This window comes from Priapulus caudatus, unplaced genomic scaffold (assembly GCF_000485595.1).
Source record: "Priapulus caudatus unplaced genomic scaffold, Priapulus_caudatus-5.0.1 Scaffold2462, whole genome shotgun sequence".
NCBI classification, from domain to species: domain Eukaryota; kingdom Metazoa; phylum Priapulida; class Priapulimorpha; order Priapulimorphida; family Priapulidae; genus Priapulus; species Priapulus caudatus.
In genome coordinates this window covers 24,725-37,445 of record NW_014579523.1, presented here as the reverse complement: position 1 = coordinate 37,445, position 12,721 = coordinate 24,725, and the positions used below count along the sequence as shown (strand labels likewise).

Below are 12,721 nucleotides of genomic sequence, written 5' to 3'. Positions count from 1 at the left end.
CAGCGGTTCAATGCACCACCCACTTGGTATCAATATCAGGCCAGCAATTGAGTATGGTCGGGCCACCTCCCTTAAGATTACGTTATGGAGGGTTACAGCAGAACATGACTGCTACGTCGTTCGTCAACTACCGAGAGATTTCGTATTAGGAGCAGATTTTCTCGCACACGCGCGCGTACTCATTGATTTAAATGCGGGTATATTGAGCATAAGGGCCAGCGTCGTTCCCTTGAGAATGCCTAACGGCCACGGGTAGACACGGCCTGCGCAGTTAATGCTCGCACAAAAGGTTACTTTGCCCGCAGTGGCCTTGCATAAATGTGTCTTACGGGTATCTAGAGGTATTCAAGAGGGCACCTTACGATGTATACAATCCAAAGCAAACTTGGCGTACTTGTGAGTTTTTACTGTCAATGGCTTAGCGATAGTAGCGAAAGATTTGATATGAGACTGGTAATAGCTCGCCATTCCTAAGAATGATCTTACGTCCTTGACTGTCGTCGGCGATTTGAGTTGTGTCAAGGGTCAGGTGCTAATCCCAGCGGGGAGATAACGTGCCCCCAGTATTTGACTTTACTCTTTAGAAACTCACACTTGGATGCCTTCAGCTTGAGTCCTGCATGACGTAGTCTGTCAAACACCTCCGCGATATCAGCCAAGTGTTGTTTGAAGGTGGAACTGTATATGACAATGTCGTCGATGTAGGGTATAGCGCATCTGTGGTGTAGACCATCTAAAATAGTTTCTAGCAATCGTTGATAGACGCTCGGGGCGTTACAGAGACCAAAACGTAACGACCGATGTTCCCATGCCCCTCTATAGGTTATAAAAGTTGTCTTCGGTTTATCTTCATCCGCCATTACTATTTGAAAATAGCCTGACTTCAAATCTAGAGTGGAATAAAACTTAGCTTTTCCTAATGAACCCAAAATATCCTGAATACAGGGTAACGGATATGTCATTCACTGTAATCCCGTTTAACTTTCGATAATCAATCACCATTCGTCCTTTGGCTTCATTTTTTTGGGCACTTTAAGCACAGGGCTTGCCCACTAGTCCATGAGCCAGACCCCCAAATTTCATCAATTGGTACCACCTGGGGTGGCAAATCCTCACTATATTTTTCTGAAAGGCCTATGTCCATAGATGAAAAAAAAGCCATGAAGCAAGCCGAGACTCACAGCTTAATGGTAAAAATTGCCATTTGTATATGTGCACTCGTGGTGGAGCGGCAGACGCCAATTATAGGGTAGGGAAAATATAAAATTGAATAATTTTGCAAGGAATAAACATACAGTGACAAATGACCCCTCAGAATGTTGGTATTTTTGTCCTCTACACTTTAATATCCTTCGTATGCAAATTTATTGTGTATGTAGGTCAGCAGAGGTCAAAAGGTCATGAAATTTGACCCCTGCTTAAAATCGGACCCTCTGTCAGAAAATGCCTTACAGAATCGTTACCAAAGGTTATTTGTTGGTCTGAGTGTGTCTATTCTGAAGCAACGAGACGTAGAAGTTAATTTATAGTAAAAATAATTTGCTTTATTTTTATTTACGCTATAATGGTATGCAACAAGTTTTGACATATTCTTAAAAATGCCTTATTTTGGCACTAAAATAGGCCAAAATCTAAAAGTGGAATTGCTTGGAATTAGTTGGTGAAATTTGAAAGCTAAACCTTCCAAATGGTAATAGACATATTCCTGATACAATTTATACCCTTTTTAATTGAATTTCAAATTAATTAGGTCACCAAAGGTCTATTGCATGCATTTCTTATCATGTCCTATTTTAGCGCAAAAGCAGGCAAAATTGTTACGTACACTACATATTCGGAACTCTTTTTACTGAATCAACTACAGATACTAACATTATAAAATCAGTCACTTTCCGTGCTCGTGTCCTTGCCCAGTTTTGTATTGAATGGGGCCCGTGTTATAGTTCAACCATGGTATGATTTTATACCCAGTACCCTATAAAAATTCACTGTCTTGGGCTACCTTGTATCACCATGTCAAATTGTCGCAACTTAGGTTATACATCATGTCAATGAATGAAGTAAAAGAACTTCAGAAGTGAAAGGGCTAAGTAGGTTTTGATTACAGTGTACTAGGTCTATGTTAGCATTACATACATAGACAATTACATTTACATTACATAGACAAGGTTGTGCCATGGCAAGCTGCTATACCATGACTATGTTCGACAGCGTGTTGGTTAGCTTATTCATCATCTGAACCATCATCATACTCATCGTCCCATCCTCTTTCTTCCAACCATGACCGACAGGGGAAGGAATCTCAGGAAACGCGTCCATGGTCCTCTTCCAGACAGCGCATTGATAATTGGCCCTCTTGCAGTGATTGTGAAGAGGCACAAGGTGGCAGCTGTCAGGATTCAGCCTCTCCTTTCCTTGCAAGAAGATGTTGAACCTCAACTCATTGACACTCTCAGTCACTGTCCTCGCACTGTACAGATGGCATACAAGAGACTCCAATGCTTTGAGAAGCTGTGATGAGATTTCCCAGTCTTTGCCAAGGCATTTGAGTGTTTCAATGTGTCTATCACTGTTCAACAACTTGAGGGCTGTGACTTTGCCCTTTCCGCTGAAGTAGCTCACTGTATCACACCCAGTTATTGCATGTAATCCCAGGAGACCGCCACATTTTTCCGGACCCAGTGTGGCTGCTAACTTCCTGACATCTACATACTCAGTGCGCGATTTTGTTCCAGACTTCATTAAAAGTGAGCATTCCAACTAATGAAAATGCCATGCCAATAACCAGGACATCTGTATTCTCAGATACAATCACTACTGCAGCAAATCCAGACTTGGCACAGTCATTGGCATGGAGGTAGAGCCTTGTATCAGCCTCCTCTTGAGTGCATCTTAGAGCTGGGACGTTGCTGACGTATTTCTCCGTTAGTCTTCTGCATACATCTCCCATAGTGGCGAAGAACTCTTCCCAGATAGTCTGCTCCTTTGCTTATCTTTGCTCCAGTCATTCACAAGAAATTAAATCAGTAGTGTCTTGTTCTCTGGGTTTTGTAGGAAATGTTTCCATTGCTTTACTCGGTGTCCTGGTGCAAGTATCCTGAATGACATCCCAACCCGAGATTCTCGATTGACTCTCTCTGCATTCTTGATCGATTTGTCTCGGTAGACATCAAACACCATGTCTATTCGTCGGCAGGCTTTTCCTTCTCGTAAGGCTGCTAAAAGGATAGCTTCGGAGGCTTCACCAAACGACATGTTTTTGAACCCACCAGTTGTCTTTGTACCAGGGCCATACCATCTATCACACAAGCTGAGTTTTCTGGTATCGATTCTACTGGTGCCAAGTCTTTCTTTAGACGTTTAGCCAGTGCTGTCTTGTTCGTCTTTCTCGTGGTTCTTTCCGGATTTGCCAACGCCCATGGTATTGGCCCGAGACGATGTGAGAGCACGTCTTACATGTCAAGCTTTCTTGTTTGTCCGATCAGGATCATTTTGGCAAAAAGATTTCGATCTGCCTTTATTATCACCTGACGTCCTTGTGTTTTGTATGTTTTCTTTACCGATATGTCACTGAATGTTTTTAGCTTCTGCTTCTTCAATGGCTCAAAGAAACCCCTCTTGGGTTCATCTCCCAACCTCTTCTCGAAAGAGTTCATAGGCAGCTGTGCCGTTATTCCTAGCCTCCAATAGATCACTAACTATGGGTCCAGGTGCAGCTGTGCCAGTTGATAGACTGACTATGTCAAAGTGGACACGGAATGGGTTGATCCAGTTGGACTCAAGCAGGTCTAATAATGAAATGATATCCTTTTCATCCTTGTTTATCCTGGTTTGGCTCAGATCAGGGTGCCTGAAGGCAGAGTTACCAACTCCAATGGCATCTCGCAATAACCTTAAGAATGAGCGTCTGTATTCCGCAGTGAGGTAATGTCGGCTGATGGCCCCTGGCTTAAGACTAAAGCCTTTGGTTCCGCCTGGCGTCTGAGTGTCTTTGTTTACTGTCTCTTCGACTTCTTGATCCACAGGAATCCTCCCGAATGTATTGTCTGAGCCAAGTTGGACAGAAAACCCGCCACTCTTGAGGAATGCCAGTGCATCCGGATGTTCCGTCCCCAGGTTTGACATCTCCGCATAGTAGCTGGAGATACACCGCGCATAATTCTGTTTGTCATAGGCGAAGCACCACAGAATCATGTCGTGAATTGCAGAGATGTGCAGCGGCCAATTCCCCTCTCGATAACTTCGCAACAGGTTGAGTATATTGTCTATTATGTCAAAGTAAGACATCCAAAATGATGACAAGTCCCCTGCATCTTCACGAAGATGGCTCTGGTACTCCACGAAGTGATCTGCCAAAGTTATGAACACCGGATGATGAAGCGTTGCAGTAAAGGTCTCCTGGCCTATGTCTTGGGAAAACTCGTCGACCATCCCAGTAAAATCAAGGTTGCTTTCCTTGGACGTTAGCCATTTTTCAAATCCCGTCCATGCAAGCCGTTGTAAAGCCTCATACAAAAGTTTGTGAAACCGGACTGCACGATTGTTCCGACGGCCATCAAGGACACCATCAACAGACCCTTCTGCAATGAATCAATTGGTCATTGATTGGGGGGATGACCCACCTGCTCCGGAGACTGTGATGGAACTGATTGCATGCAACTGTCGCAAGGAATGTAGTGACGAGAGTTGCACTTGTGTCCAGAACAACATGAAGTGCACATATCTCTGCAGTTTACAGACATGTCAAAATAAGCAAGCTGAAGACGACAATGAAGTAGAATTCGAGGCAATTGATGACGATGAGTATGATGATGGTTCAGATGATGAATAAGCTAACCAACACGCTGTCGAACATAGTCATGGTATAGCAGCTTGCCATGGCACAACCTTGTCTATGTAAATTGTAATGTAAATGTAATTGTCTTTGTATGTAATGCTAACATAGACCTAGTACACTGTAATCAAAACCTACTTAGCCCTTTTACTTCTGAAGTTCTTTTACTTCATTCATTGACATGATGTATGACCTAAGTTGAGACAATTTGACATGGTGATACAAGGTAGCCCAAGGCAGAGTGAATTTTTATAGGGTACTGGGTATAAAATCATACCATGGTTGAACTATAACACGGGCCCCATTCAATACAAAACTGGGCAAGAACACCAACACGGAAGGTGACTGATTTTATAATGTTAGTATCTGTAGTTGATTCAGTAAAAAGAGTTCCGAATATGTAGTGTACGTAACAATTTTGCCTGCTTTTGCGCTAAAATAGGACATGATAAGAAATGCATGCAATAGACCTTTGGTGACCTAATTAATTTGAAATTCAATTAAAAAGGGTATAAATTGTATCAGGAATATGTCTATTACCATTTGGAAGGTTTAGCTTTCAAATTTCACCAACTAATTCCAAGCAATTCCACTTTTAGATTTTGGCCTATTTTAGTGCCAAAATAAGGCATTTTTAAGAATATGTCAAAACTCGTTGCATACCATAACGTAAATAAAAATAAAGCAAACTTTTTTTTACTATAAATCAACTTCTACATCTCTTTGCTTCAGAATAGACACACTCAGACCAACAAATAACCATTAGTAACGATTCTGTAGGGCATTTTCTGACAGGGGGTCCGATTTTAAGCAAGGGTCAAATTTCATGACCTTTTGACCTCTGCTGACCTACACACACAACAGATTTGCATATGATGGATATTAAAGTGTAGGGGAGAAAAATACCAACATTTTGAGGGGTCATTTGTCACTGTATGTCCATTCGTTGCAAAATTATTCAATTTTATATTTCCCCTACTCCATAATTGGCGCCTGCCGCTCCACCACGAGTGCACATATACAAGTGGCAATTTCTACCATTAAGCTGTGAGTCTCGGCTTGCTTCATGGGTTTTTTTCATTTATGGATATAGCACTTTGGAAAAAACATAGTGAGGATTTGCCACCCCATGTGGTACCAATATCTGGTCTGGCTCATGGACTACACGGGCTGTTGCTTGGTTCTATTATCTTGGCTTGGCAGGAGCTGATTTACGTGATGATCGATTATGGGGCGGTAGTTGATTGGAGTTTGGCTTTTGTCTTATATGGGCGTGATCTCCCGTATTAATTGTCATCTTCACTAGGTTGGTATGTCCTAGATCCATATTACTTTCAGCAAATAAATCACTATTCTTTCTTAAAAGCTGCTCCAACGCTAGTCGTGCTGGTCCCGAGATATGGTCAATATTTATGTTAGGTAGTTTAACTGCTGTTGCTTCCCTTGTTCCTGTTTCACCGCTATCCTTCCTCTACACCATATCCGATTGAGAAACACTCCAGTGTGCAAAGCTATGCGCAATCTGTCTACAGTCAACTGCCTGTACTAAAGTTATAACACTATTACTATTAAATAAATATGCGACTTCTGTGGCATTTTCTAACGAAAACCTAATGCAATAATCTTGACTAACAGTGTCGATCGTGTCTACAATGCAGATTCCTGGCTGATCCCGAAATGCAGGTAACGCGTCTGTGTTTGTTACCAACGCAGTTGCATCCACGGGGACTGATTTCCTTAGCCGCCCTTCGCAGATAATTGCTGTTCTTCGTGGTACCTGAAACCTAGATTTAAGGAGCACTAGCTCCACCTGCTGATTACTGAGTTCTCCATCTAACTTGGTCTTGAGGGTGACAACTGATTTGCCTATGGATAGTACGCCTTTCCCGCAATCAATTTTTACACTTTCTGCTTGCATAAAGTCGTATCCCAAGATCGCTGGCTTGTTTAAATTCTCAATTATCAAAAATGGGAACTTAGTGCGGTGTCGACCATTGGTTATGGGCAAGTGTCCGGTTACCGACGTGAGTGTATGCTTGTGTGTTGTTGACATTCCGCTTACTTGTCGCAGAGCATATAAATCACTGAGCACGGTCACTTTTGGATTAGAGATGCTAGCGCCACGTATTAGCCGTAAGCTGTCGTTGGATTAAAAGCATGGCGTCTATGTTATAACCACAGGAAAGTTTCTTATTGTTTGTAGTTTGATTCGTTAAATAATCACGAGCCTCAACTGAAATTTGTTTCATCGGGAGGTAATCCAATTAAAAGGAAAGTCGAATTTTGTTATGGGCAGACTAACGACTATAAGTAAGTATCAAACAAGCGTAGATGGAGCTTTACAAATTTGTTTACATACCGGGCGGTGGTCGGTAGCCGTGTTATGTCAAATCTATGATCTTGCAGTCATACACTGATACAGTCTTGTCGGATTATTACCTCCGCCAGGGGCTTGGCGGAGGTTATGTTTTCATCGGCGTGTGTTTGTGTGTTTGTGTGTTTGTGTGTTTGTGGGTTTGTGTACAGCCTAACTGGACGGATTGTCATAAGATTTTCAGGATACGTCAGAAATGGGCTAACTTAGGATTGAATAGATTTTGGCGGTGATCCGGATCAAATTAATTAATTAAATGTGCAGGATAGGTCAGAAATGGGGTAACTTAGAATTGATTACATTTTGGTGGTGATCCGGATCCAATTAATTAATTAATTAATAAAATTTTCAGGATAGGTCAGAAATGGGGTAACTTAGAATTGATTACATTTTGGTGGTGATCCGGATCCAATTAATTAATTAATTAATTTATTTTGGTAGTGATCCGGATCCAATTAATTAATTAATTAATTAATAAAATTTTCAGGATAGGTCAGAAATCGGGTAACTTAAATCGGGTAATTAATTAATTTTTTCACTTAATTAATGAATTAATAAAAAATTTCATATTGAGAGAATTCAGCTGCTTTGGCGGAGGTCTGCGCTCTCCGAGTGCTCTAGTTTACACTACTATCATAGTGACTGGAAGTTGTACTTGTAGTTGTAGTGTACGGCAGTTGCTGTATACTTAGCTCTAGTACTATAGCCTGCGTACAGTTGCCGCTGGCAGCTGCCAGCTGCAACTGTACGCGGGCTCTAGTACTAGAGCTACTGTATACTGATCGATAGACTGATAGTGATACTGATAGCTAAGGTTAGTAAGTGTACTGGGACCGTAAAATGCAGTTTACATAAAGTTAAACGACAGTAAATATAATAATTAACCCCTTAATTAATAATGGCTCATGTAATACAGAAAAAAATAAACCCTGAATGTTTGCAATATATTCATATACAGGTTATTATTCAGTTTGTACAGAAAGAGCAATCTACATCAAGAATATGCCTCAATATTCTTCAATGACTCGTACAGTGTCATAGGTCCAAGAAACGGTCTTGCTAGGGTTAGAAGACCAATGAAGCTCTTTGAAACCCTGTTTGGGAGTTGGCCCAACTGCAAGGAACTGCGGCCAGCCATCGGATACGTTCCCGGAGGCGGCCTGCCACCTTCGCCACCTCCCGTCATATTTGCGTTTGCAGATGATGACACAAAATGTGACTCATGGGACGATTATTATGAATAGCTCGAGGTGTTTGAGTATCTCCATCCAGGATGCAATATCGTTAACGATAATGTTGTGAAGAAACAAAAAAAAGAGAAGAAAACGGCCTTCTTATTTCCTATCCCCTTTGCTTCTAACAATGTGCACGAATGTTTTCTCTTCAATTACCTATTAGTTATTTTCATTGTGACGTAGCATTACATTTCGCCCAAGCATTCCCTTATATTAATTAATCACATTGTACGCGAGTTGTAGTAGTTAGTATTATTAACCAGATTCTACGCAATTCAACTTCTGACATTATTATAACGCGATTGTTGTTAGTATGACGGTGGAGATTCAAAAGTTATACATATATTGTCAATGAGGTTGTATTATAAACTATATATATATTTATATGAGTATGAAATATGAAATGTGAAATGAGTATATAAACATGAAATAAATACGTTCGCTGTTGATACTAATGCCAACATTGGAGGACAACCACAGATTCCCACACTTTACGAGCGATCATCCATCCATAGGAATATGCCGCAGACGACAGCACATCTTACGTCACTCCTGTCAACGCGCGAGTCACTTGTGTCACTTCTGCTGCTACCTAGCTGCTCCCGGGCACTGCATTGTTGTAAGATATGCATTACTTGTACCTGGTGTTTGCTTGTGTATGATAGCTATGTAGTGTTGACTGTCGATTGTCATTATGCTTTGTAATTATTAAGGAATGGATGCATTGTAGTAATTCTCTGGTTATTGTATTGTGTGGCTACAACATTTGGCTTCAGGGTTTTGCACACGTATCTGACTGTACACAAACCCGTAATAGCTTATACAATTACGTGCCTATACGATGCTACGTGCGTTATACTTGGCATACACGCCATTATAATTGGTGACGTAAACATCTTCTATATATTGTTCCCATAATCAATGTATAATAAAGCATTTCTCAGAAACTAGTTTTCAAAACTATGTTTTGTCATTTCGATAGTGTAACGTTCCCCCTTTCTCACATTATATTAATCACAAATGTCTTCTACCATCGAGGTTTCTTTAATAATACACATATGAATTGATACAATATTGCTAAACAAATGTTAGAAAAATTTACAAAAACAGTCTGATATCTACGCCCTTATGTTTTAAATCCGACGGTCTCAGAGAATTTCGCAAACTCGTGGCCATCAAACGGTGGACCATTATCGGATTTGACTGTTTCTGGTGTACCAAACGTGGAGAAGATTCGGTCGAGCTTCGGAATCACACACTGAGCAGCAGTGGAGCGGATTGGCTCGATAAATGGGAATCGTGAGTATTCATCAACGAGAAGAAGTACATTTTCTCCTTCAGCATAGGCAAAGTCTACACTTATCTTCTCGAATGGGCCTTCTGGTAGCGGTGACATTTGTAGCGGTTCACGTGTTACCATGGGTGTCGCGATTTGGCATGGTAAACAAGATCTGACTTTCTGCTCAACCAGTCTGTCCATAAGCGGAAACCACACTTTCTCTCGCAATAGGCCCTTGGTTTTAGCAATACCGAGGTGTCCTTCATGTGCGATGTTCACAGTTCTTTCCTGAAGGCTAGTCGGTACTACGATGCGGTTCGATTTCAAGACAAGGGTATCGGTACACGTTAGCTCACCTTTAACGTTTTAAAGTCTTAAGAGTTAAGATAATGACACATTTGGCAGAGGTTTGTGCCAATTACCAGACTTCATGGCTACCATTGTGGCCTGAAGCAGCGGGTCTTGCATGGTTGCTAGCTCGATCTCGGACAAAGTCATTGCCTTCGGGACAGCGTTCTGCGCGACATAGGCAACATACTTGTCAGCAGTTTGCTCGTCATCAATGTCCAATACACTTGGGGCAGATATGGGATGACGCGATGCATAGTCTGCTGGATTGTTCGGTCCTGGTCGGTATTCTACAGTAAAGCGATAGTGCTGTAGGTCCATCAACCAACGTTCGATCCTGGCTGACGGTTTTGACACCGGGTTGTTGAACAAGGAGACCAACGGTTGATGGTCAGTGACGATCTTAAACTCCTTTCCATAGAGGTATAGGTGAAACCTCTTGATCGACCAGTATATCGATAGTGCCTCTCGCGATTCGAATAATCGATAACGCGATTCTGTCTCCGATAGCAGATGACTGGCGTAATGCAGCGAATTTGTCTCATCGGTTTTCTGATCCGTCTGGGTTAAGACAACCGTCCACAAACAACGTAGTGGGCTTCTCTGGGTCAAAGTAGCTTAGCGTGGTCTTTTCGGACAATGCAGCTTGTAGCTTTTCTAGCGCAGATTGTTCTTCCTTTCCCCAGGTCCAGGGAACATCCTTGCATGTCAGACGACGCAGCGGTTTCGTTATGATCGCAAAGTCTTTGATGAACCGCGAGCAGAATGACGCGGAACTCAACAGACTCTTGACTTCAGTTACACTAGCCGGTGGCGTGATTGCTTTCAAGTCTGCGACCTTCTTTGGGTCCGGTGAGATTCCTTTAGCGCTGAATTGATGTCCAAAGAACAACATTGTCGGAACGCGGAATTCACATTTGGGAACATTAATTGTCAGATTCGACTCGGTCAGACGTTGTAGCACACGTTTCAGACGCGCATCGTGTTGCTCGGTGTCAACACCTCCCATGTAGATGTCGGCACTAATGTTACTAACACCCGGAATTCCCTTGGTCACGTCACTAACGATGTTTTGAAATATCTCGGCGGAGCATGACATCCCGAAGTTGAGACGCTTGTAACGCCACAATCCTACATGTGTTGAGAACGTGGTCAGGTTTCGGGAGTCAGGGTGTAAAAGAACCTGATGGTAACCCTGCTTCAGATCTAACTTGCTGAACACTTTGCAGCCATTTAAGTCTGCAGCGATATCGTCGATGGTCGGTATGATGTGACGTTCACGGATAATCGCGCGATTCACTGAACGCATGTCTACACATATCCTCATTTCGTCAGGTTTCTTTAGTTTTGGAACAACCACTATCGGTGAAATCCAAGGTGAAAAATGTTTTCCATCGACGCGTTGACGGACATGAAATGGAATGCGACGGTGTGGTTGGGCTACTGGAACGACGCTGGGGTCTACATCGACTTTAACCGGTTCACCCTCATAGGCACCATTCCACTCGTGATGTTAGAAAAGTCACACAGAAACTCAGGCGCATTCGGTTGCTCAGAAATCACATTCGCGACTTTGATCAGACGTAGCTTTTGCAAGGCTTTCCAACTTAGAAGCGATCCACTAGGTCCAGAGACAACGTAGAATGTCTCCTTAGATGTACAATGGTCACTGCGTACCTCAGCCTCGAATTTTCCTTGAAGCACGAGCGGTTTGTTGGACATGTACGAAAATATTTGAAATTTCGATGGTGCGAGTTGCGGCCGATGGTGGAGATGAAGGTAATCCTCCTAATTGAGAATGTTTACAGTCGCTCCTGAATCGGCCATAACCATGGTCTTGGTGTTGCCAATCATGACGTTGAACACGGGTTTTTCCGTAAAGCTCGATCCGGATCCCGATCTGCCTAATCGAAAGATGTACTCGTCATCGTCGGTAGCGTTGACGTAGTCGGTGATCGTGCTCGGTGATGTCCTTTAAGGTTCTGGCAATATGCTTTCGGTTGAAACGATGCCTTCCTTTCCAGGGTTGATGATCCCGATTCGGTTCGAATCTCGATGATCGTGCGCCCGGGTTTTGAGCGCTGCGGCACACTTTACCGAAGTGATTTACACGACCGCATTTTCTACATTCCTTCCCTTTCGCAGGACAGTCTCCTCTGTGTGGGTATGGTCCACCACACAAACCACAAGCGGTTTTATAACGATTCTGACTGCTCGGATTATGGAGTGATTGCGGTTGTTTGCCTTTTGTCCTACTGTTCAATGCATGCAATTGCTGGGTGGAACACTGTCTTTCCATGATGACGGTGTGCTCGTCTGCCATTTCCATTGATCGGGCAGTTTTAAGCAGATTGTCCAAGGTCAGTGTCTGCTCGATTGCTTTCCTGCGGAGGCGATTGTTGTGCGTACCTTGTATCAACTGGCGCTTGATTTCTAGGTTAGCATCAGCAAAGTCACAACGTTTTGATTGGATGACAAGCCTGGTATAAAATTCACCAACAGTCTCAGTACTCAGCTGCTTTTCCTTACGAAACGAATAGACTAGATGGTCCACACTCCTTTGAGGTTTGAAGTGCGTGCTGAAGGCATTCACTGCACATTTGTACACATCGCTTGCAGTGCCATCATCAGGATTCACAGGGGGGATGGTC

At 42.7% G+C, this 12,721-nt stretch overlaps 1 protein-coding gene across 1 annotated transcript; it reads right to left on the bottom strand.

Annotated features, from left to right (window-relative positions):
* Positions 1-9,569: 9,569 nt before the first annotated feature.
* Positions 9,570-11,397, bottom strand: LOC106818728 (uncharacterized protein K02A2.6-like). The gene is made up of 3 exons (XM_014823402.1): positions 10,647-11,397; positions 10,145-10,360; positions 9,570-10,078 (listed from the first exon to the last, which is right to left on the bottom strand). Exons 1-3 carry the CDS (start codon positions 11,395-11,397, stop codon positions 9,570-9,572), a joined length of 1,476 nt encoding a protein of 491 aa, XP_014678888.1.
* Positions 11,398-12,721: the final 1,324 nt, after the last annotated feature.